This window comes from Agelaius tricolor, unplaced genomic scaffold (genome assembly GCF_023055355.1).
Source record: "Agelaius tricolor isolate 1412-34295 unplaced genomic scaffold, bAgeTri1.0.p SCAF_2, whole genome shotgun sequence".
NCBI lineage: Eukaryota > Metazoa > Chordata > Aves > Passeriformes > Icteridae > Agelaius > Agelaius tricolor.
In genome coordinates, this window is record NW_027269262.1 from 29991113 (window position 1) to 30017591 (window position 26479).

At 41.9% G+C, this 26479-nt stretch overlaps 1 protein-coding gene and 1 long non-coding RNA gene across 8 annotated transcripts in view; one reads left to right on the plus strand and one right to left on the minus strand.

Annotated features, from left to right (window-relative positions):
- EPB41L4B (erythrocyte membrane protein band 4.1 like 4B) overlaps positions 1-26479 on the minus strand; it is a 194265-nt gene that overhangs the window by 150806 nt on the left and 16980 nt on the right. The window contains exon 1 of one of the 7 annotated variants that reach the window (XM_071455126.1): positions 18530-19019. The exons of 1 other annotated variant lie outside the window; for it this stretch is intronic. In XM_071455126.1, the coding sequence (XP_071311227.1) occupies positions 18530-18829 (300 nt within the window). In that variant the 5' untranslated portion in view covers positions 18830-19019. Of the gene's footprint in view, positions 1-18529; positions 19023-26479 lie in introns of those variants that run through there. 5 more of the 7 variants (XM_071455107.1, XM_071455117.1, XM_071455132.1 and 2 more) reach the window with 5 other exon arrangements.
- LOC139604140 (uncharacterized) lies at positions 19042-24798 on the plus strand. Its single transcript, XR_011683901.1, has 2 exons — positions 19042-19601; positions 24197-24798. It is a non-coding gene; the product is annotated as an uncharacterized lncRNA (long non-coding RNA).

Below are 26479 nucleotides of genomic sequence, written 5' to 3' on the forward strand. Positions count from 1 at the left end.
TGAAGGAGCAAACTCCAGAGCACCATAAAGGTCTCTACTACTTGACTGTCTGAGGAAACCTTCCTTTGCAAAGTCTCCATAAAAGCCAGTTTACAACATTACTCCTCACCTAATCAAAACAAATACAGTAGTCCTACTTTGCTTATTGTCCCAAATGACATTAGCAGTCTGAGGTTGGGAGCATCACTCTCCTGCCTTATTCTTATAAGATGTTTTCCAGATGATAGCCACCAGGTCATCCTAAGAAATAAGATTTCTACCACTGGTTTACTTTTTGAAGGCAACAGATTCCTCAAAATCTAGATAAAGTTAAGACACACCCAGTGAAGACCTCAACACATTCTCATCAAGTACCAAAACCACACTTCATGTCATAATAAGCAAGTTCTAGCCTCAAAACATTTCTAACAGAAGATGAAGTTCAAGACAAAACATCAAGAGAAAAGAGTAGGCTCCTGCAGATGTGAGAAGATAATTATCCTTTGACTAACTCATGACCCACAGCACTCATGCAAGTACACATGCTGTCCACCAGGCTGGAGAACAATATGCTGTGAGCCTGGCACACCAGAACAGAGTATTTCAGATTCAGAGAATGAAACCAAGTGCACGGAAACAGCCTGAAAAGCACAATCATTGGGACAGACAGGTTGTTCCCATTCAAAGCATAGTAACACAAAAGTTCAGCTGCAGCACCAGCCACACTCATGTATAATTTTTGATACATTGGCCAAGGCAGTTGAATCAGACAGGAAAGGATTATCGTGGTAAAATAGATGACCTTGGTATCAGCAGCATGAAGTTTGGAGAAAGCTGCAATCATCATCAGGCAGATTATTAGTTATTTACATATCAAAAGAGTAGAACATCAACATCTTTTAAGTACTGTTCAAGAACATGTGGGGAAAAAAAAAACAAACTAGAGACAACACTAAGAAAACCATGAATCTAGCACTTAAGAGTGAAAACAATTTAACATAAGTCTGCCAATTTACAAGCTCTCACGTTTCATTGTGACTGGCAAAATTGTAAAGAAAGTGTATTACAACATTTTAGATGATGCACAACATAGGAGTACCGTATTTAAACTTAGCTGGTTTTGATTTGTTTTACACTGACAGTGAACTAGTAATTTGTGTGTTTAGACAAGTCATAAACTCGTATCAGAAAAGAAAAGAAATCTAACAGGCAATGTGTTCAAAGCCTCAAGTTCTATTCTGATACATTTTTAACAGGCAAATTGGTTTTCTCTCCCTCTCAGAATCAGCAGATACGTTTAACAAAAGTCTCAAAGAAATCAGAAGTCTTAACTTAATAAATTTGAAACTGCCTCCCCAGCCTCCCTCTTCCACCCTGTTAATCTAAAGCACTTGGGGTGGGGGAACTTCAAAACAAATTTTATCCAACAATTTGAAAAGTTAATGACAAATATCTGTTTTTCTATGATTTCAAGTGTGTAACAAGTCACAAATAATTATAATATCTGCAATCTGTCCATATTAGCTGCAGCACAGATAGATTTGTATTTCAGCAAATTATCAGCTTTGTCTATGCTTCATCACAGTTCTTAACCCAATTCTACACTGCCAGTTTCATGCGAAAAGAGGTGCTTTTAATTTAGGCTTATTGGGTGTTCCACAAGTAAAGCTCATATCTTCTACCCTACAAGGTTATCACAAGACAGTCACCTCAATTCAATAAAAAATGTCAGAGCAAAAAGAACTTTGTACTGTAACACTGCAATACCTTTAGTCAGCTCCCAGTATTTGTGTAAGGTGAAATTCTGCTTCTAGAACAAAGTCCAGATAAAGGGGCACTACAGCTAAACTTGTTTCCTCGGTCTCACATAGTCAAGGGGCTTTGCATCTACAGAATGTGTCTTAAGTATCCACACTTTTATAATCTAATTTTTCCCTCCAGCAGTCTTTCAGATCCTCTTTTGGCCAGCACAGAACTCAAGCATTTACTCCCAAAATACAACGGCAATAGTTTGCAGGGGCTTTCCAGACAAAAACCTGTACAGAGGAATACAGTGGGTGCAGAAAGAGCAATCCAGAGCCATACCAAGAAGCCTGACAGGGCAACCTCACTGAAGCTGTTGAATTCACTGGTACTCTACCAAACCCACATGCACCCATGACTGCTAGAGATCACCATTCCCTGCACAACACCACACACACACACACACACCCCTTTATCTCAGCCATTGCAGCTCAGTGTCTCTCATGGTTTAAACTCACACAGCTGGTTATGCAGCAGACCCTTCTGCCAGCTCAGGCACAGAGTGAGACAGCTGAAGGCAGCAGCGTCTTAGGCAGCCTCCAGTAATCTGTTCTGCTCACTTCATCAGAGCCTCAAGTCTCCTGTCCAGATGGGGATAACAGACATTGTCACCTCACTACCCAGACAGTATAACACCTCCAAAGATGCTTTGGGAGTATCGCAAGAGGAGCAGCAAATGCCTAATAATTTAAAAAAATCAGATAATTAATTGGAAAACTTCACCCATGAACACTAAAACCAACAATTTCCAGCTCTGGTTGGCATCATCCTTTAAGTTTCCCAGATCTAAGTTGATCTCCCTCACCCTGAAGCTGCAGCACAACAGCCCTGACTGTAAATGGATGCAGGCATGCATGTATACAAAGAAGCACCAGATGGCCTGGGAACTCTGTTTTCTTTAGAATTTTGAAAACAGGATTTATGCCACAAGCCATCAAAAGAACACAACTACTTAGTCATAAGAAAGAAAATCCTGAAGCAAAACTTTTTTTTTTGTGGTTTTCCCCCTCAAAAAAAAAAGCATGTTTATTCAAATGTTTAAAATAGTTGTCATTTTAGTAGAAACCTGTCGTTCTATTGTAACTTGTGTACTTGGAAGTAGAAGCATATTTTCCACTGGAACACTTTCAGCATGATTCAGAGCTATCCATTTGTTCTTTCAAGACAAATAATCTTCCACCTGCTTCTTAAAAAGCACTGATTTAGATCATTCTCTTAAACAACACTTCCTTCCATAAATGCAGTAATTTAATAGTAAACCTTAAAAGGTTAATTTGGAAAATGTAACATGAAGTCAAATTCATCCACAGTCTACTTTCTACTTTCATGGAGACTAAATTAAAAATAATTGAAGTATTAGAAATGGAAAGATAAAATTTAATTGACATTTATTCACAATCAAGAATTACTGAATTTGTAGAAGCAAGACCCATTTCTGGAATATCTACAAATAGAGATCTACAATTAAACTCAGACCACTTGAATTTTATGGATCCTTAATAGATTAGGAATCCAGGCCCTGCTTAATGCAGCAGTCATTTTTCCTGAACATAGTTTCCTTCCAGCTCACCTGCAGCCAGTCTTAAAGGGATAAGGAATGCACTCCATCACAGGATATCCAGATCAAGGAACAACCCTAAGACCACCTTTTCAGTCCTGCTTCCATTTGAAACTCCACTGGTAAAGCATAGACAAAATGTGACTTCTTCTAAAATTTCTAGTGTCTTTCTAAATTCAGTATCAGCTTTATTATTCTTATCAACTCTAGCTGAGAGTTAATTCTAGATTCTGAAAATAAAAACTAGAGACAGCAGGGTCTATCTATCTGCAATAGATTAGATAACAGCAGCATAAATTATATCATATATAATGATCTCAAGAAAATTGTCTCATAAAACAAGTCTAACTTCTTCTCCCGTAAAACTACGCTGTTATTTGACTACAGCAGTAAGAAACCTTAGATGAATTTCTGCAAGATCTCTGACTTTGGAGCAGATGAGCTCTTGCAGATCTAGCTTGAGCTATTTGCCACAATTTCTGTCACTGAACAACATGACTGCAGCAACCAAGCACTTATTTCTTCTCCACTTCACACTAACCTGTCTTACTTTGGTGGGACAGACCAGAAGCACTCCCATGACCAAGCTATAAGAGCACATGAACCAATCCACTCCTAAAGTGATTACTTAGAGCCTCACAGCCCAACTCAACCACACAAGCTGTTGCTGAACTTTCACTTTAAAGAGCTTCTGTGCCCTCTGGCTACTGCTTGGACCTTCGCTTATGCCATACTTTCAACAAATTTCTGACATTCAATGCTGCAAATGTGCATTTCCCCCCCCCCCACACACAATGAAACATCCCTGGGTCTGATCCCTGACCTGGCTTTCAGCACACCCCACAAACAGCTGACAGGGCAGGTGCTGTGTCTGTCTAGAGCACCATGATGGGATGAGAAGCCAAGAACTGTTTCAAATTAAACTGACCACAAAACACCCATACTCTCAAAACACAGCTGATGAGTCTGACAGAAGCAAGCAGAAGCATTCCTAAAATAGATGTGTGTAGTTCACAAGAGGCAGATTTTTAAAAAAATTAATCACGAAGGGAAAGGAGGAAAGCAGCCAGCCAGCAAGAAGCACTGTCAGTGCAACCCTGAAGTGTTCTGTTCACAGTCACTCACCAGTTTTCCCTGGGAGGGAACTAATAAAATTACTCCTGCTGAACAAAGCTGGCACAGTAGCAGGAGATGATGGGTCTTTTTGGTTGTACATACTGATTTGCAAATCCTGGGGTTGCAGAACTGCATCAACACACTGCAGCTGAATTCAGTGAAAGCACAAGTCACACAGAGAGGAACGTGAGTTTCACTCACTAGGTCAAAGAAAGTGCCCTGACTTTCAGCAGCACTGCAAGAACCCTGGTATAACTACAGAAAAACAATGGACTGTGACCTCTCAGTGCAACGTTACAGCCAAGAAAACAAACAAGGGAACATTAGGTAAGAAGCAATGCCATTTCATATAACATTCAGCAAACCACACTAACAACATTATAATAACACAACATTACTGTGCTCAGCTCAAATGTCTGCACAATAGTCACAAAGTCAGAAAAAAGCTATAAACAATATTTCTGAAAAGCCTGAAAAGCATCTGTAAATAAATTTTGTTTTTATCTATTTAGACATAGACAAGACTAAGAGGTGGCATGTGTATGAATTTCACATACCTGTATGTGGAATATTTTTTTCCCATAGTTCTATGACTTTTTGTTCCCTGCCTGCTCAAGTACCAAGACAGGGAATAGCAGGGACCATAAAAATATTAGATACCATAAAAGATCAATTATTATACTGATAAGTCCAAATGCAACATGAATAAGTAACTGCTTCTCATTAAAGATTCTTGAAGACAGATAAAATAATGAGATCCAAGGAGAGCACCAATAGTAAAAAACTGACAGCCTTAAAACATCTTCTTGGAAGATGCTCTAGAGACTGATTAGGGAAGGGGAACAGATTAAGGGTTCACAATGACCTTTTCTGACCTGAAACAAACCTGCAGTTCAGATCCTATTTGTTTACAAGCCATCCATATGACTCTCTCCAATACAAGGAGTGATAGAAGAAATTATGTAGTCTAGGAGAATAGTCAGTTGACTTCCATTCAACATCATCCTAACAGCCTCAACAAAAGATGTTAAAAGGAGGAAAAAATGGGAATTGAGAACACCTCAATTGGTGAAACACCTGCTAACCACTAATGTGAAGTAAATTTTCTTAGCAAATGCAGTAGCTTGGTCAGAAGTGGTGGTGAAGTAGACAGGGTTTTTTTGGGGTGAGCAAGGTGGAAATAAAAGCAGGTAACAATAATCAGAGACTTTCTGCATATATTTCATTCTGATAACTCTCTGTGAAAAATAATTATTTGTAAAAAAAAGTAGTTCCGTTAGTATGTCTAAGTTTGTATGCATTTAGTCAACCCTTAAGAACACTGTCTCCCTCCCTATTCCAGCTCAAAAGGAAAATGTGCATCATAAATCCTAGCTACCTCAAATATAAATCCCATTTCTTACTGCCACGAGGAACCAGCAGCCTCACAAAGGCTTTAAGAGATACCAAAGGCACTTTAAGGAACATCATAAATTCATTTAGATCTGAAACCAAAGCTGCAGGCTTGTCTACGGTGCCATTTCTGCATTTATAACCAATCCTTTAGCAGTAAAGCCACCCCAAGTTTATTAGTACTGTGGGTACAAGACAGAAAGAGAAGTATACTACAAAGCATATATTTTCATTGTAGAACCACAGAGTCATTCAGGTTGGAAAAGACCTCTGAGATCAAGTCCAAACACTAACCTAACACTGCCAGGTCCACCACTAAAACACATATCTAAGCATCACATCTACATATTTTTGAACACTTCCTGGGATGGTGATTCCGCCACTTCCCCATGCAGCCCATTACAATGTTTGACAACCCCTTCAGCGAAGGAATTTTCCCAACATCAAACCTAAACATCTCCTGGCACAACTTGAGGCCATATCCTCTTGTCCTGTGTCTTGTTACCTGGAAAAAGAGACTGACCCCCAGCAGTCCACACCCTCCTTTCAGGCAGCTATGGAGCAGTAAGGTCACCCCTGAATCTCCTAGAACATCAGCCTTACACCCAGCCTCCCACGCCCTGATCTGCCTCTCAGGGAGCTTCCACTACCATCTGTGCAGAGGCAGAGATTACCCAAGTTTGGCATTTCACAGAAGATATTTTCCAAGCAAAGCAGACAACAGTCTCGGAAGCAGAGGAATTGGTCACATTTTTGTCCCTCCAGAACTGCATTGAATTCATGTTTTGCTTTCAGAGACACTTTTTCAGCACCACAAACTGGAGCTGGATCGCACAGGGTCAGTCAAATATCTGCTGTTTCCAGTGAGCACTTTCACATCATGCACAAGACAACAGAAAGAAAAGAACTTCATCCTCCACCTCACCTGGATCAGCTCTGCAATGCAGACAGACCACTGCACCATTTAAGAAATCAGTACAAAAAATATATATGTAGTTCTCTAAGACTCAAAAGGAAAACTGGGAGAAAATCTTCCTTCCCATATACGGGATTTTGGAGTCTAATCCAAAACTTGTGCAAGGAATGCAGGCAGTGCTGCTCAGAGAGCTGCTGTCTGTAGGGAGAGCTCCTCCTGAGCCTGAGGCTTTTCATGGGATCTGTATTTGCTGGCTCCCACAAGTCATTGAATGCTGCCCCAGTCTTGACAGCCTTATCTTGGTAATGAGGTTAGTGCATATGCATTTAAGAGAAATTCATATTCTTTAGACGTTTCCCTATCTCTCTCACTAGCTAACCAGTTGTTTGCCCTGTAGCTTGCAAGAAGCAACTTTTCCAAACACCTTACTGAAGATTTTGGTATCATGTAAAAACTCTATCTGCCTTAAATTAAGAAGTAACTTTTGATTTCAGTAAGCAGTAAGGTGCCTTACAGAGTGCAAAAGAAACAAGGTTCATTTTGAGGGCTATCCTTCAAGCCAGCACTTGCACTGCAGGTTTCCCACTCTCAGCAGCTCCCAAAAGTCACAGCAAGCTCACACAGAGGTGTCACACAGAGGTTCTTCTCACTATTTTCTCTTCCTAGAAAGCTTCCAGCATGCAGCTTACTGAAACAGCTGGGAAAGTTCTCCCCTCCTGGCACTACACAAATGCTGAGAAACTGGCAGCTTTTACAGGGAAAAATCCGCTTTCTGAAACAGAATTTGGATGAACAGTATTTTCTGTTTACGAAAGAACATATCTTTGTGATTTGTTTGACATTTTTTCAAGATCCTGATCATACTGGAAATGCTGTCAGATGATCTGTTTTGCTCTGTCAAAGTGAGATGAAATTCTTCAAGAAGAAACCATTCTATCAGTAGCTAATACAATAACATGTATTAAATATGGTCCACTTTTCTGACCATAACAATGTTGTTAAAGCAAAACGTTTGCTGAAACAGATGAACTTTTTCTTTTTACAAAACATGTTTTATGATCAAATCACAGACCAAAATACGCTGGGTGTTTAATGTGAAAATATATCAAAATCCAAGCACATGAACTGTAAAATGAGAATATCTGCTGGCAAATTTCAATAGCAGCAAACAAAACCCACTTGTTTTTGTTTCACAGCACTGAATTTTTCTATTCCCACTCCCTTCTGAGAAATGCAGTCATCAACTTAGGCCTATTTTTTTGCTAATATACAGACAAATGCGCCAACTCCTTCCTCATTTTTTCCATCTTTAAAGTAAACATCTTTATTTTCTAAAGCCAGAAATGACACATCAGAAAAGTTTTACTGTAGGATAAATTTTAATGCATATAATGCATCAACATGTTACACAGGGAAAAAAACCCACAATTATAAGTAATACCAACAAAAGAGGGGATGGCTCAGGGAATTCAAGGGAAAACATGAAGGCAGTGGGTAAATAACTGTTGTATTGCACTGAGGGCAAAAACTGACAAATAATCTCATCTTGTTTACCATTTTAACTTTAAGGATACTGTATAAAATATTTGTTGTTAAGATTATTTCTTCATAGATTGACCTCTCAAAATATATTATACGCCCTTCATGAACTAAACCCCTCTAATGAGAAGAAAAATTCCTCTCCAAGTGCCTGTTGTTTGCAACAGTTTGAGTTTTGGTGTCCCAAAGGCTCACCGATTTTCACACCTAAAAACAGGGGGTTGATTTTATAAGTTTTGAAACAGCTCATTGAACAGAGAAAAGCCAAATGTGAAATATCCTTGTATGAGAAGAAGGGAATGAAGGCAACAGAGCACACACACAGGCTGATAACAGCTTAAGCAATCAGCTTAGGGGAGAAAGGGAAAAGTGCTACAGTCAACATTTAATGGCGTCACTGGCCTCTGTAAAAGGAACCAGGGGTCTCTACTGTCTTAGTAAGCAAGTTCCCCCATTAAAAAGAAAACCCATCAAAATGAACATCTAATTAACTGGAAGAACAAAACTCCAATGTGCTGCTGAGAGCTGCAGGCAGAATTAGTAGCGCCAGAGAGATGCTGGGCACACGGAGCCACCCTGCAGCTGGGCACTCCCAGCCCCACTCACAGCGTGCCCTGGGCACATGAGACCCCTGGGCTGACTCCAGACAGTGAGAGCAGGGCTGGAAATGCTCCTCCTCGGGGAAAGGGGATGCCAGCCACACAGAAGAACATTTCCTGCCACCCTCTGTTCATTGCTGAACAGCAGGGAAAGAAACTAAATCAAACCCAGTAACATGAAACAGCAGGAAGAGGGAGGAAAAGAAATTAAGTCTTTTGCACAACAAAGTTATGTTGTTACACTATCAAACCAGCTCGTCCCTCCCCAGAGCTACAGCAGGATGTCTGAATTCACAGCAATTTCCATAGACATCCAAAGACCAAAAAATGAGAGAAAAGTGGATACTGCTCGCTGGACTTTACATTTGCAGGGTGCTGCCCTTCCTAGCAATACGACCTACTTTGAAGAATACCACCACTCTTCACTTATTTGCTTAATTCAAAGAGATAACAGACTCATCATTCATCATCTCTCAAAGCACAGCACTCATGGAAGGTTCATTATTCGGGAAGAATTTCTACTCAGTAAGTAGCTTGAATATAAAACCTCCACACTGAGGATCAGCATCTCTACTGAATAGTGATCTTTATTGCAACACAATGATTGCACTGAACACTGGTGTGTTCAGACCTGCTTACGAGAATGGAAGTTCTTGAGTTTGGTCTTTTTACATAAATGTAAGCACTTAATTTAAAACCATACCATTTTCATAGATCCAGGAACCACTAACAAAGTATGAAAGAGATTTGTTTAAATGACAGAAAGCAGCCTTGACCAATTCTGGATGGAAACAAGGGGGAAGGAGGAAAACATTTCATAGGACTGCTTATTTTCTCAGAAAACTTGGGAAATACTCACTTGCACAGGTAAAGCAGGCAATGTTTGGACCTCATATCATCAAAAGAGATGTGATGCAGTCAGTCTGCTAATATTATTTATCAAAATCAAAGTGAGAATTTGTTCAGAACCTGGGATAATCTCAAAGCTTACCAAAGGCAACTGAAATTATTCTTCATCCAATATATAACCTACAAGACCTCACAGTGAAATGCACACAATACGAAACTTTAAACTTAAAAATGGGAAGCAGTATCCTTGTTTAATGTCAGTCAAGAACAAAAAATAAACAGGTGTTTTCCCAGTCAAGACTGCTAAATTACAAAAATCCTCTCAATCCTCTACATTTATTTTAGAAATATACATATACAAATGAAAATAATACATACAATCAATTACTAGTGCTACAAAAAACTACTGAGGAAAGCATTATTTTCAAACAGTCACAGAAGAATTAATCCTCAAATAAGTTATCCTTCAAAATAATGTTACAGTCTAGAATAATTAAATTACAGGTCACAATCCATAAATGGTAACACTGCTTTTCTAGCTGTATATTTGATACTGCTATGTTCATATGAAGTGAAGTTCTTCTAAAGAAAGTACCAACATTCTCTATGTATTTGTGTAGAGATATTTGTAATATCTCACAAACATTAAACTGGCTCTTCTATTAGGATTTCCAGTCTCTTATACAAACTGTACCACACATATTAAGATAATGAAATACAGAATAAATTCAATGTGTTTAAAGAAAAAAAAGGGAAGGGAAAACAAAAAGACAACATTTGGTATTTGTTTGGATAAACTATCTGTGGTTCCATAACAACAAGGAAGGGAAACAATTTGAATCTGTACAGATCAAAACCAAACAGCCAACATAAATTAACTCTTAATATTTTTCATGCTTCATAGCAGGAGTCTGAGTCTGTAACTTCAACAAATATTTCAAAATAATCTCATCACAATATAGCTAATGGTCCAGGACACATTTAAATTGATGCATAGTAATAAATGGAAATAGTAAGTCAAATGAAGAGCAGATGGTCACTCTAAACACTTCATTACCCTTCAACCCTTTTATTTCTAATGCAGAAAAAATAAAAGAATAAAAGAACATTTACCATAGTCTACATTGGAAAACAAGTACTAAAAGCCCCCTGTTTTTCAAGTATTTAAAATACTAACCCAGAAACACTGTACATACTGCTAGCAGCTGTTGAGTTCATCCTTCTAGCAAAAAAGGAAACTATTTGTACTTATCCTTAACTTCTATTTACTTTGCAAAGAGCCTAAAAACTCAATGATGTGTATGTTCTCCCTCCTTCTCTCCACCTCCTGTCCACATCATTTGACTCTTCAGGTCCATTTTTGCTGTCCTATGTGAAACCATACATTTTTAAAGTATGGATGTTTAACCTTTGAATTAATAACTTCAGCAGTAGCTACCCGTGTTTCCCTAATGTCAGCTGTACAGATGTTCACAACAAGCTGCCCTCAACCTGCACCTGCATTTGTGCCCTGACAGAGGGGGCACAGAGGGTGAGTCAAGCTGGCTGAATGAGCTGCAGAGCCAGCCACAGACTCAGGGCCACAGCAGGGAAATTGAACTTTCCCGGGGAAGCGACAGGACTGAGGAGCCTTTCAAACTCCTGACAACTGCAGGAAAACACAGAAATTTTCTAAACTAGTAAAAGAGGGAATAGGACAGAGAACTATGCTCAAGCCCCAAACCAGAAGGAAGCAGACCTCTAATGCTCTTTAAAGAGCACCTTCCAGAAGAGATCCCTCACAGCTTGTGTAGCTAGCTGCTCCTGGGAGGAAAATAAAACTACTTTTACAGACTGGGAAAACAGAGTCAAATAAAGGAAGACCCATGTAACTAAAATAAACCTGCTCTTCTAAGAAGAAAATTCATTAGGTATCATGCTAGTAATACAGATGATATCCACACAGAAAAAGTATAGATAATTGCTCAAGGAGAAGATTGCAAATGAAAAGGGAGGGCTGAAATGGTTGGGAATTTAACAAAATGAATTGCAAAATGGGCCTAGGCTTGAAGAAGGAGAGACACTAAACAAGGTCTCTCAGAGGAAGTTACATAAAAAAGGTATTTACAGAGGCATTTCAAACAGGAGCACAAGGAAGTACATGAAGACAAAGCATATGCAGAGAAGCAGGAGCAGAGAGAGCTGTCCCCTTTCGGTTTCAGAAAAGAAACAGATGAACAATAAATCCCATACTTTATATATAGTTATACTGTTGCTCATACAGTCTCTTCACCTTTTTTCTTCCTGTACCATCTTCTGCAATCCAAACAAAACTAGTCCTCTGCTTGCTCTTACACATGTACTGCACTTCCAAAGTCTCTCTGCTCCTATTTTTTACCTCATAGGAACTTTTTACTTGCCCAGATGCTCTTTTTCCTCTTCAGGACTCCTACTACCAGCCCAAAGCTACAGACCTGCCACCCAGCACTACAGGCTAGAAGAGAACCATTGGAACAAAGCCCCAGAACATATTAGATATACACTTGACAAAAAAGTTTCTGTATTGTCAAAGTGTTCTGTAAGTTTCCTTCTTATAGACCCTCTCCCTTCAAATCCATGGTGGTTTTCCAAGTTTCTCCAAGGTTTGCTATCAGACAGGTAAGCCCAGGGCAAACATCTGCTATGAAATGCACTTTTGGACTAATAAATGAGAGCCACACCGACTTTTCACATGGTTTTTCTCCTAAGCATAGCTGTCTTCTAGTCCACTGCTAAAAGGCTTCTGAACAAATGCATACAACAACTTTATTCTCCACCCACCTTTCCAAACCCATAAGCTCTCCATCAGAGAATTAGTACCAGGTGCTCTTGCTTTTGCATTACACTGCTCTCATCACTGGCTTTCTCCCCCTGCCTGGTTGTCAACTCTTTGCAGCAGCACTCCTGTCATCCTGTCTATCTGTATTACACTGAAAAACTGTATTGGTTTTCATTAATAACTAATGGAACTCACAAGCAGAATCTCTCTTACATATGCCAAAACAAAACGCTGCTTTTTGTCTCCTTATTCTACAATGTACTCCCTTTCCTACTATCTTTCTTTTATCTGCTGTAGATTTATTGGGGATGTTTGGCAAGCACATCAAGAGCCAAAAATTCCCTCTTCTCTCTCAAGAGCCTAATCTCATGCATTTCTGAAGCATGGCTGCAGTCATGTTTGCACACCCCATCTCATTTTTCTCTCTCTGGGGCTGTGCATGTTCCTGATTCTGTATGTGACTGTACTGTGAATGCCTTTCACACACCTCCAGCACACACTGCAGCAACGCATCAAGGCATATGGAATAGGGATAACATAATTAAAGGTTATTACCAGCAGACAACACATTGAGTTCCAGATACAGCTGCTTAATCAGAGCTGTAAGGTACTCAAAAGGCATTTCAACACGAACTGAAGAAGCAAAGACATCCAACCTCTTCATAAACCGATCAGGCTCTGTTGGTAGAAGGAAATTACTGGTGCTGGTGCTCACAGGAGCTCATGAATATGAGAGGCCTTTCCCTTTCCAGTGTTGCAAATATGCTTTTAACATTTTCCAGCAGGTACTCTAATTCTATGTTGTTGAAAGGTAACTTCTGCATAAAGAAGGCATATTACCAATTTTATAAGTGATAAAAGCTTTAAAGAATTTATTAAAAAATCCCATTACTCATGTGATGTAATATATCTGTCAGAGGGGGGTGTATGTGTGTGTAACTGCTTAGTTAGGGAACTCCAGAGCACAACCTGAATCCAAGTATCTACATGCATATTAGAGCATGTCTCTAGAGATAATATTCACAAAACATTGCTTGGAAGTCACATAAGATATGAAAGAAAGAAAAAATGAGTTGCACTTCTCTCCTGATATTTATAACTTTATCAAGTCAAATACACTAATCAATAAAACTGAGATGGACTGCTCTAGAGTTAATTTAACATTTATATTTGATGTAAGCATAGAGGCCAGACAGCAATTTTTGCTATGTTCATGTTACCCCAATAAGAAAAGAATACAACACACAGCAGATCAGAGATTAGAAAACAGTACTGAAGAACATTTACTATTCCTATCCTGAAGTGTTTCCATAGCAGCCAAAACAATTATTAAAACAGATACACCAAAAGGATGGCAAAGAAATAATAGAAAAGCCATTCATCTGAAAATAATTCACAGATCTGAAGAGTTATATTTGAGATTAATTTAATCCTTAAACATTACATACTTTCTAATACATCACACAAGTCTTTGTAACAGTCTTCACAGCAGCAGAGGAATTTATCAGAGCAAGAAGATTTTTAGAAAGAAGTATTTATAACAGACAACATGTTGACTGCTGTGGATTCACATCACAGAAATTGTAAGGTATCTCAGATCTGCTTTGCAGGATAAGGATTTTCATAGTGGAGAAAGCTTACCATTTGCTTCTTCTTTTATCCCACTTAAGACTACAGAAAGCCAAGAACACTCTACACATTCTCCTCCCGCCCTCCCACAATTTATCAGAAAATACCATTTTCAACAGCATTAAGCAACATTAATTCCTGCTACTCTTGACAGTCACACTGAATAGCCATCTTTCATATCTGCCCTTTAAGCTTTCAAAAGATGCACCTAATTAAAAATCAAAGGCTCAGTTTTTAGAAATGTCAGCCATCATGCCTTAGAGTTAAGGAAAATTTGGCTTTTTGGCTTTGTCTGAATCTATGTATTAACTAGCAGGCACCATCACTGCTGCCTAAATGTCAATGCTCTCCCCTTGCATTCTTTCTGTAAGAACACAGCATCACCTACAACCAGTTCTTCTTTCATTGAAGTCACGAGTCCTCCAGAAAAACAGAGGCAGGATTGTTTTGGCAACAGCGAGCAAGTGGCCTTCCATCTACCTACAACCAAGCTGCAAACTCTGAGCAGCTAACAACCTCCAGTGTAAGTGAGAGTGGAACACAAAAGATAGTGAACAGGTTCCCAATGGTAAAAAGAAATACACAGACAACAGGTTCCCAATGGTAAAAAGAAATACACAGACAACAGGTTCCCAATGGTAAAAAGAAATACACAGACAGCTATGTGTGAGGGAGGAAGGATGGTTTCTAATGGAAGCGTTTTTTCTCCTTGCATCAGTTCTCATTGCTGGATTTCAGATGTGCAGACACATGGTGTCAGGTCAAGAAGAAGTAATGACACCATTTATGTTCCCCTTCCCATGGGAAATCACCCCACAGCAACAGAACTGGTCAACTGCCACTCACTCCTGTATAATAGGACCAACCTTAATAGCATCTCACATTCAATACAGGGCCCTGAGGAGCTCGTGGGTTTAAAAAGCCATCCAGTGCATTATTCTGTTCAGAAAGAATACTTTTAAAGCACATGATTCTTGCCTTAAGAGTGAAAAGCCAGCATCATTAAGCAATCCTAGAAATTTCATGCAAGAAGCTGAGTATAGAAACCATTATCCAGGGGTATCTGCAGTGCTCAGAATAATCTTATGTTGACATTTGTGTGGGGGCAGCTGGGTACGAAACAAGTTTGTGAAAGCCAGAGAACACCTACAAATGAAAGAGTACACAGCACAGAGAAGGGCAGGCTAGCAGATGGGGTAGTCCAAGGGCAGAGCACATGCAATAAAAAGAATAAAGTGCAAATGCTCCAGTAGAAAGAGGGTGTGGAAGCACCAATGAAGAAGGAAGGTGACTCTAGTTCACTACTGCTATACAGCCTAGAGAAGATCGAGCTAAGGAAGAACTTGGAGATCAGGATAGATCTCTGCTTCTGTTACCACCATAAACTAACAAGAGCTTGCAAGACATGTACTTTCTGATACAGACACTATCACACAAATTATAACATTAACTACAAAGACAGTTATGGATTTACTGATGCAGGATTTATTTTTCCAACGGCCCCACCTATAAGAAAACACTGTGGCAGAACATGTTACATTTAACTTGGACAAAAGTTTCAGGGTTTCAGATTTATTGGAATATTAAAAAAAAAAACCAAAACAATAACTAAAAGGAAAAGAACTCTGAACCTTTTTTCTGTGTATATAGCTAATTTTCCTCCAGTCATGTCTTTTCTGTCATTCCTCCATACAAGCAAATAAACCCCATAGTCTTTGAAATCCAATAAACCTTTCAATTACTTCTAAACAAAGTCTTCGAGATAGCCTAAAAAGTTGCAAGAGTACCATGTTCTAATATCAACAAGTTCCTTTTTCAACTAGAAAGGCAAGAGGGGAGCAGTGTCAGCATGAAGAGCATATTTTATAGACGCCAGTATCTCCTGAAATAAGTGCTGGCAAACACAATCAGCAGCACAGTGAAATCCTCTGCAATCATCTCTGTACTTGACTTCATGAGTAAGCTGCTCATTGGTGATGAAGCCTACACTCCCTCCTTTTGATAAAATTTGAGCTAAAATGAAAGAAAGCACCATACACTTTTTTTAAGAGATGCTACTCAATTCATTCAGCTCAACCATCCCATACCTCTGGCTTGTGAGTATTAAAGCACGCTATGTTTCACGCCCTATTCCCATGAAATATAAACCTGCAAAGCCCAGAGAAAGTTTACTGATCAACTTCTATAAACGGTGCAATGCCTCTTTCAGTTTTTCTAACTCTCCAGGTGGGTGTCACTTTCTGTTAAAGAAAGGAAAAAAACATGAGGAAAAGATATGTAATTCAACAGAACAGTTTTTAATCCTCAAAACACTGACAGCTTTTACATGCTCCAAAGTCCTCCATCACTCTAGTGATTTGGGTGAAAAAAAATGCCAACTTCTTACTCTCTTTGGACAGCTGAGCTACAACCACCACATGTGCAGCTCACATTCTGAGAACACTGGCAAGTCTAAACTTCATTTGGAGGTCAGTTCAAGCAAGAATGCTCCATAGCTTCTTTACTGGGCCAAGCAGGTATGTCCATATGTTTTCAGCACTCAAGGACTATGAGTGTCATTACCTCACTTTCTGATCCTACAAATCCTCAGACCGTCTTAAACGGGCTCTACAGCAAAATCTGACCTTTGACAAATCAGAGTATAACCTTAAACAAAATATTGACCAAGCTTATTGACATAGACCTCTATAAGTAAATGCTTAGCACACTGATCGCAATCATCAACTCTACATTATAAAAGACTTGTGCTGAGATGCTAGGAGTGCAGCAAGTTGAGAAGGAGATGTGAGGAAAGGAAATATATTAGCATTTCAAATATCTAGAAATGTGCAATGTAGTCTGTAGGCAAGGGAGGCCTGATAATGCTGCAGCGAGTATCTCTAGGTGGCTCCGTTCACATACTTCACTTGTAAGAGTCTTACTCAATCTCTTCTGTTTCTTTCAAGCAGAAACAATGGGGTTGCCAAATTCCATGTTTTAGTGAAATGATGCCAATATATACAGATGACAGCTAATATGAAAGGCACCTAACAAGAGTCTAAAGGTACTCTGAAAAAAACCCTCTCTTTTATATTGCTGGAGATTAAAGCAGTGCACAATTTCTCAAGCTGTTACACTCACTATTACTAAGTTCTCCCACCTGTTTTTGGAGACCAAGCTTAATGGCTGGTGACTATTTAGGTTGAAATGGAAAGAAGACTAAATGCTTTTCAAACATAGTAAACTTCCACATTATTTCATGGGAAACTTGGGTTTCAAGAGGGAGGGAAAAAGTGAGCAAAAAAAAAAAAAAGGATGGGTGGTGAGTACTTAGCAGCTGCGAGGAATGGAAAAACCAAAACTGCAAATTACCGATACACACCGTGCAGCTGCGTTTAAGAGTGATAAAAGGACACACAACGGGCTTTGGGGATGCCGAAACACCGACAAACACGGCCCAACCTCAGCGAGCAGGCACAAACAACACACGCACAGCCCCGCAGGCCAGCACCGTCCCTTCCTCATTCCTCAGGCACAGCGGCGAGAGGGGAGAAAGTTCAGCGCCGGCCCCGGCCCCGCACCCGTGGGCCGGCTGGGGCTGCACCCCCGGAGCCGCCCGGGCTCGCCCTGACCCCGGCCCCGCACCCGGGCGCCACGGGACGGGGAGAGCGCCTCGGGCATCCCGGAGGGCCCTTCAGCCGGCCCCGGCAGCGGGGACGGTGGCAAACAAGAACTAAGGAGAAGAAGGAGGCGGCGACCCCCCGGAGACCCCACCGCGGCCGCGCCTCGCTGTCCCCGCGGCGCCACAGGTGCTGGGGGCTGGAGGCTGCGAGCCCCAGCCAAAGGCACCGCTGCCCCGCATAGGCTCCGTTCTCCCCCGGCCGGCACACCGGGATGCCCCTCTAGCCGGCGGTGCCGTCGGGCGGGCTCAGCGGGCAGCCCCCCGCAGCAGCAGGGGAAAGGCACAGGTAGCGCCCGCACCGCGGGAGGGAGGCAGGCAGCGCTGCAAGGGGCTGCTTTCGGCTGCGCAGGGGAGGAGGAGAGCGGCTGCCCACCTCCCCGCCGGCTCCGGGGAGAGGGAAGAAGGGCGCAGACGGCTCCAGCCGGCAGGACGGGGGCGGGCGGCGGTCATGGCGGGGAGGCGCGCCGCGCACCTGGCAGCAGGTGCATGCAGGCGGAGACGGCGGCGAGGGCGCCCGCGGAGGGAAGGACGAAACTAGCGAGGCTTTCCCGGAGAACGGCGCCTGTTGTGCGGCCGGGGGGGGGCACTCGCAGGTGCCCGTCGCCGGGGAGGGGGGGACGATGCGGAGGAGGGGAAAGGGTAGCTGCAGGCGCCGTTTTGCAGGCGCCGGAGGTAAGCGCGCACTACTCACCGGCAGCTCCACGTTGACTTCGGTCCCGTCCAGGAGAAGGACGCGGCACTGCAGCACCGGCTTGCTGCTGCCGGCCGCCGGGATGTGGACGGGCGCTCCGGAGCTGTGCACGACCCCTCCGGGGAGCGGCGAGGACGGGAAGGCTCCCGAGCCGACGGCGGCGGCGGCCGCTCCTCGCAGCCCCCCGTCCCGCTCGTCCCCCTCGCCGCCGAGCCCACCTCGCCCGGCTACGCGCCCGGCTCCTCGCCCGTAGCGCTGCATCGACCGCCGGCCAAAGGTCCTGCGCAGGAACCGCAGCATCCTGGGGGCGCCCTGCCCGGCCGCTCACACCCCCGAGCCCGCAGCTCCGCGCCCGGCCCCGCGGCGCCTCCCAGAGCAACGCAGCAGCGCCGCCCGCCGGGAGCCAGCCCGCGCCGGGCGCCGGCCGCGCCGCCCGCTCCGCCCTCTGCAGCGCCGCCCGGCAGCGGCGGGGCGGGGCGGGACGCGGCCCCTCCCGCCGCCGCGCACCGGGGCGTGCGGCGGGCAGGGGGAGCTGCTGAGGCGGCCACCTGCGGGGGAGGCCGGGGCGAGCGCCCCGCAGCTCGGCTGGGCAAGAGCCGAGCCGAGCCGAGCCGCGCTGCTCCTCTCCTCTCCTCTCCTCCCCTCCAGAAGCAGCCCCGGCTCCGCGGGCGCTGGGGCGGTGTCTGCGCGACGGCAGCCCCTCGCCACCGCCCCCGGGCCGGGGAGGGGAGAGGAGCGGCGGGGGCGCGGAGCCTCCTTCGCCGGCCGGGCTCGCCGGGCGGCCCCTGCTGCGCGCCGGGCTCTGCGCGCTGCCCCCGCCCCGCGTCCCTCCCGCGCCCGTCTGCCGCTTCCGCCCCTTCGGACGGGCGGGAGAGGGGAGGGGGGGAAGTTATTTGGAAATAAAAAAAGGCAAGGAGGGGGGGATGGAGTACTGGGCGCAGGCAGAAGGACGGATCTCGCCTGTGTTGGAGGTGGCCGAAGCGGCGGATCCCACCTGCAGGAGGAGGAGGAGGGCATCGCACCGCCTCTCCCGCCGCCGCCTACATCCCCCGTGCACAGACACGTCTGCCCGGTGCGTGGGAATGCCCCCGCGTTTGCCTTTGCCATCAGCGCGGTCTGGTGGTTTAAGGAAACCGCTGTGAGAACTTGGCCCCGTGGAAAAACCAGACCCTCCCGACCGTCCCGGGGTTTTACTCCCTTTCGCTTCCGTAAGGAGTACGGGTTTGTTTATCTGTCACAGCAAATCCATAGGTACAAATACTCTCACGGTCGCTCTGCCAAAAAGTTAAGTATTTATGTAGACTGGCTCGGGTGGGAGCGTTTTTGCTGAATTGCTACGTATAAAGTACTGGACGTGAATCATGTCTTGCAGAAACAATCAGTGAGGCTAATTCTGTTACCCTATGGTCAGATGTGATGTGAAGAGCTTTGAACTGAAATAATTTGCTGCTTCTAAAGTGTGGGTTTAGGGATTTTTTTCTGCTGTGAATTTATTTCTCTGCACCTCACTTCCAGGCCCGTTTACACAAGCATTGTCCTATTAGGTATTCAGAAAGCCTGCCAAAATGTCTCAGCTTGTCATTTTTTTATTGAGACTTGATAGTATTAGGTAACTGCCTGCTGCTTCTGCATCCTTTTCCATGTTCCTTCAATGCCCTGGATCAGGTCTTGAAGTGTCTCATCAGCCAAGACCATCACCAAACTGCATGATCTTTGGCAGAGATCTAATTGCAGCCCTTCTGCACTTTATGGCTGCATAAAAGAGCTTTTATAGAAACAGAGTGGAAAGGTGCTAATCTCTGCCTGCTACTGCTCACAATCAAAAGTAGACGCTTAATACAGATTATGGCTTTTTTTCTCCATTTTTTTCCTTGAATTAGGAGCAGAATTTCAATTTTCTTTCAGATACTGAATGGTGTAGCATACCTTGGGGTTCTTTCACTGCTTTGAACACTGTGAAGATATCCCAGTCCCAGAAAGCTCATTTGCATACCACAAGCAGCACAAATTATCTTAAGAGTTGGAAATTCAGCAGAAATACTCTTGTCTCTTGAGGGAGCTACAGCAATTCTGGTGCAAAGGAGAGTGGGGTGGAAGAGAGGTCTTGCATCACTTGGGACTGGACTGGCAGAAAACCGAGCAAATCTTTTGCCGTGCTAAAAATCTTTTTTACTCTGGAGCTGTGAGACTTCAGCCCTTTGTCTCTTTCAAGTTCTGTCATGGAAACAGGAGTCTGGTATTTTAAAATGCAGAAACGTAGGCTTGCTTGACTTACATTAGCAGCACACCTGATACGGGCCAATGGCCATACCCCAGAGGCAGTCCTGCATTTACAGAACTGCCATAGGGATGCTGAGGTCCCATTAAGGGTCATGTTAAGAAATACAAGGTATTGCTCACAGTAAAGCATCTTTTAGAAGGAGCTGGTGGTGGGAGGAAATAAAGCTGGTTTCTTAGTACCCAGCCTCTCTTGGAGTAAAACAATTCCACCGTTATTTTGTCTCATGTTACCAGCAGAGCTATCTTTAGCTGTGAAACAAAAACCTTGAGCAACAGTGGTACTGAGGCTGCCTTGAGAAGTATTTAAACTAGCATTTATATTCAGATTTCTACCTTGCATGTTTCACCCATCTATGTCCTCTCTCCATTTTTGGATGGACAGGTCCTGAAGGGACCTGGTTTGCTGGCACCTGTCCTGCAGTCCCTCCTCAGAGTGCCTTCAACTTGCTTGCTTTCCAGTGAGAGACACAAGCTGAAACTGCCATGGTCCTCATCTGTACTGTAGTTAAGGGCATTTCCCTTAAATCTTTATCAAAATAGCCTTCCACTGCAACATCAATTTCCCACAGAGTACTCCAGTCTCCACTGGAAGCCATGATTTGATTACTGCCACAGGAAAAGTCATGACCTTGGTAAACCATTTTTCCTAACCCGTATTGAAGTTCTGGTACCAAGCCCTGCGAGTGACCAGTCTTACCCACAGCTTTGCCATGGTGCTGAGCAGTGTGTAAATGGGAGAGCATTTACCAACATCCTTCCTGACACTGGCAGCAGCAAGATGGGAAATCTCTAACCATTGGAGCCCCTGTTGCTGCTGGTACCTAAATAACTACATAAAAGTTTGATAGATACAATAATGACTACAATGAAGTTTGACTTTATTCTTGCTCTTTCATTCAGCGTTTTGGTTTTGTTCAAATCTTGTCTGGAAGCTTTTGGAAAGCTTGGAAATGGAGGCAACCATGTCATGGGGATGAGGAAGCAAAGCCATCGACAGTTCTGTGAAGAGACTTTTCCTGACGGGGCATGCATGTGCTGCCTGGACATCAGAGATCTCTGTCTTGTTTTACTTTCTGTCACTGCAATCACATTTATGGATTTTTCCTGGCCTGCCAGACTTTCACTCTATGCAAAGGAGTGTTCTAAAATTAATTTACATGCAGCTAGAGTTTCTTTTTCTGCATTTTTGGAGAAATGTTATCTTTACTGAGTAACTTAAACAGGCTTATATTTTGCAAGGTTCTGCCAGGGTATGTTTTGTTACAGTCATTACTTAGAGCAAACTTACATATACAGATTCAAAGAGCAAGTATTGGTGCAAACCCAAATGTCTATGTTAATAAAACTGGGAGGAAAAAGAAACTTGAGAAGTTATGACATAAATTCACTCAAGCTTTTGGATATTAATTTTCTGGGGCTGTTTCTCTAAACACATAAATCAAATTAAATTTTTTATTAAAAATTTCATTAAAGGAGATTCTTTTCAGCATTAGCACTCATTCCATTACAACATTCATGCAGCAGCTGGCAGTTCTATCTGTTTATTTTCCCCAAAAGCATGTCAGTTATATGAGCAGGTCTAATGTCACTGGTTTTCAGGATTTTTATATTTCCAGACACAGATTTAGAATAAAATACAAAGGTAATTCTGAATTATGTGGCTAAGCATAATTTGCATTTCTAGTCCATCTTTCATCTAGAGAGATCCCAAAACACTTTCATTTCAAAAAAGGAAAATTATATGTAGAACTGTTTTACCAGCACTGAAATGCAGCAGCTGTTTAACAGCCTAGAAAAATACTAAGAATCTCTCTCCTACAATTGTAATGGAAATATGCTTTTGAATAGGCAGAAAGTTACCCCAGTCACAGGGCCATGGTGCTGGAGCTGGTGGATGAATTCCTGCAAAAGGTACCGCATGATCATAGGTAGTCAGGACTTTCCATTATCATGTTCTACTCCAAGTGTTTCAAAAGTCCTCCATTAAGAAAAAAAAATTAATACTTCTCCATTTAGAATATCAGTGTTTCAGTAGGTATGAGTTGTCGCAGCCATTGCTGTTCATGTTAATCCATATATACAGAAAAAAAATCCTTTTTTTTTTTGACAGAATAAATAAAATAGTAGCTCACTGAAGAATAAATGTGTCCACTCAAAGAGCTGCTTTTGTATATCCAGAGAGGTTTGCTCATAAACATGTAAGAACAAAAAACTTTCCATTAGAAAATCTACAGAAAGAAAATATTTCTTGAGGAGTGAACACTTTACAATGCCTCCCATCCATCTAACAAGCAGGTTCAATATGACTTAATCATATGTTCTTTCCTTTAGTAAGAATTTTATCAGTTTTGTAGTGACTTCAATGCATAGAAATAATAATGAATATTATCCTTATTCAAACTTATTATTAGGTTTAAGGCATTAATGAAAAATGTTTTCAATGCTTTGTTAAATTGCAAAGATAACAGGTGCTCAGCTGAAAAATTGAGGCATCTTTCCACTGGTGAACTGTTTTGATGTTAATCTTTGGTGAGCCTAGAAGACTGCTCAGAATGTTACCTATAAGCAATCATGACATGCTGAAAGAGTAAAGTTTTCTAGGAACATTTTCTAACCATAATTATGCATCTTTTAATGCTATCTCCACTGAAAATAGATATCCATGGCTTCTTGTGCTGTGCATGAATTAATAAGGTCTAAAATTTGCAACAAAAATACCTTTAACTGACACTGCAATGCTGAATGATACCTTGTAGAGGTCTGATGGGCAACAAACCACTTATGAGAACTGCTGGAAACTTTCAAGGTGTATGAAAAACCGACTGAGCAATAAAGCAAAGGTGAAGGTTATAATGAACAAGCATCACATTAGATTTGGTTAATTAAAAGATGCATAAGTCAGATACTCTGGGTACTCCACTGCCTGGATGTTACGCTGGTGGCAGAAAGGAGATCCCCTCCTCATTTGGAGACTTCAGCTCTTCACCTGTTGAACTGTTTGAGAGTACAAGGGACAGGAGGCAGCCAGGGCACTTTGCTTTAAGAGGAGGAACTTGTTGGAGGCAAACTAGTCAACAAATGAAGAGATGAATCAGTGAAAGTAAGTATTTCTAAGAGAGCAGAAGTGGAAAAGCAACAAAACGAAAAAAAAAAAACTGAGGCTGCTGAGTCAGTTTATTTGTCCTGTGCCTACCAGTAACAAGAAAACAGGAAAGAAAAATCCAAACTGAAAGACTGAACCATCAGTGCCAATACCAAATTAAAAAATTTAATTTGATTTATGTGTTTAGAGAAACAGCCCCAGAAAATTAATATCCAAAAAACCATCAGTTGATTTTTTTTTTTTTTAATCAATTTGTATTTCTAATCTTACATTATCCATCACAGGTTTTGCTGAAACCTGAGGGATGTGGACCCCATTTGTTACAGAATCACAGAATCACAAGGTTGGAAGAGACCTTCAAGACCATCGAGTCCAACCCATGCCCCAACACCTCAACTAAACCATGGCACTGAGTGCCACATCCAGTCTTTTTTTAAATACATCCAGGGATGGTGACTCCACCACCTCCCCAGGCAGCAGGACATACTATGTTGTTGACATACTATGAAGTGGTTTCATAAAGTAGAAATGTTCTGTAACTCTTGTTTTTTAGAAACTGCATTTTCCTAAACAGTAAACAGCTCATTTTAGGATGTAAAATAAATGTTCATTAAAATGTTATTTATATCTGACTGATAATCTGAGTATAGAAGGAAACAGCACCATCTACTTCCTAATGAACTCTCTTGTGTGTATATGGACTTCAGCTTCCTAGATAGATTGTCAGACACAAATGCAAATTTATCCCAGTAAAAAAAGCAAAATCTATCATAGGATTGGAAAGCAATATCTCTTCACAATATGTGACCTGGAGGGGAAAATCTTTGAGAGATTTTGTGACTTAGCATCTACTTGATCATTAAAGTTTCCTGATATACTACTTGCATACTGACTTTGTGGGGTTTTCGTTTCATAAGAAGTGCGGCACCAACTGAAGGAAATCTATTCCAAATCCTTCTCCTCCCCTGCCTCCATCAAATAATAATGTACATGTACTGTCAACAGAGGCTCCTTCTTGCCCAGCATTTTCCTCTTTTTATTGCCAGACACTGTGCTGTGCACACACTGTCCTTTGCCATCTCGCAGTGATGGCATCAGAACACTCTAATGTTCTTCTGAGTCTGTTTTCCTTCTCTGGTCACATAAATGAGTTTTTATTTAACAGTATTTTTATTCTCTCTGGATCGTCTGTCAGAGGATGGCAGTGTAAGTTGGAGAGACACTTAGACCATAGAAAGGGTTGTGATGCTGCCAAAGGGTAGAAAAGGGGGTTCATATCAGCTTTGTCTTGAGATATTCCCATGCCTATGGCATTTACCAGTTGGAATCACCGGGAAAAACTTCTGGCAGGTTTTCAGAAGCCCTTTCCCAAAACCAAAAGTAAAGTCCTGTAGACTGGCTGGAGTATGTGGAAAGATCAGAAAGATCCTCCTTATATCACTGGGATGAAATTTGTATCCTTCGAATTTATCAGGAGCAAACGCAGTGAATCCCAAGCATGCAGAGAAATAAATTTATTTTTCTCACCTTTCTAAAGTCAGTGATACAGAAAGATATGTTTCTTTTATTAAGGGCTGCTTCTGCTCAGAAGACAGTGCTGCATAATAACACACAGAAAAGTGCTGGCTACTACATCTTGAGCCAGAGAAGTTTAAAAATATATAAATTATTAATATAATAAGTTTCGTTTTATTCATCCTATGACTTAACTATAAAGAAATGTTTTTATTTTTTCATAAGAAAGTTTGATAACTTTAGCAATATTACAACACATTGCTGAAGAGATGGAAACAATTATTTCTTTGTTTAGCTCTATTTCCCTTAAGTGTAGTCCCAGTTACAGTGCAGAAGAAATCTGTCTAAAAATCAAGTCATTCTAAAAAAAAAAAAAGCCTCATACAGACAGTTCTGTAATGAACTGAAATGAACAAATAAATTTATACAGCATCATTTTTATGTGAACAACAATATCCACAGTTATTTTCTCCCAAATACTTGGTGTGCCTTCAGCCACACATGAACTCAGTTGACTGGATGTATTGCTTTCAAAAGCAATGGCACAATCCTGACTCCTTTACAAATTTGAATTTATGAACTCTTCTAAATTTGCAGCAGAGAAAATATCTGTCTTACACCCTTACAATAGGACCATTTGCAGACCTGAAAGTCACTGGGCAGCTTTAGGTGAAGACTGGAGATTCATGGAGTGTTCCTTTACTGTTCACTCGTGTGAAGCCATGCAGAGAGAATTTTGCTGGGCTGGACGGGATTTTTTTACCCTGGCAGCTCATGAAAGAGTAAGGCATGTGTCATTCAAATTATTAAGATGTAGTGAAAATAATTGCAAGCCTATTTTAATGTAAGTTCTTTATTGTGTATAAGATCATTGTGTCAAAACTCTTAGCAATTAAAAAAAAATCTGAGCCAGAAATAAAGAATGTTAGTAGTTGTACCTCACTGTAATCTCTTTTCCTGCTGAAAGCACAACAGATGTTTCATTCCCATGTTTACAGTTTTAGAGGCGGGCGTAAAAAAATTGTGCTAACAGGCAGGCAACCATAAGTATT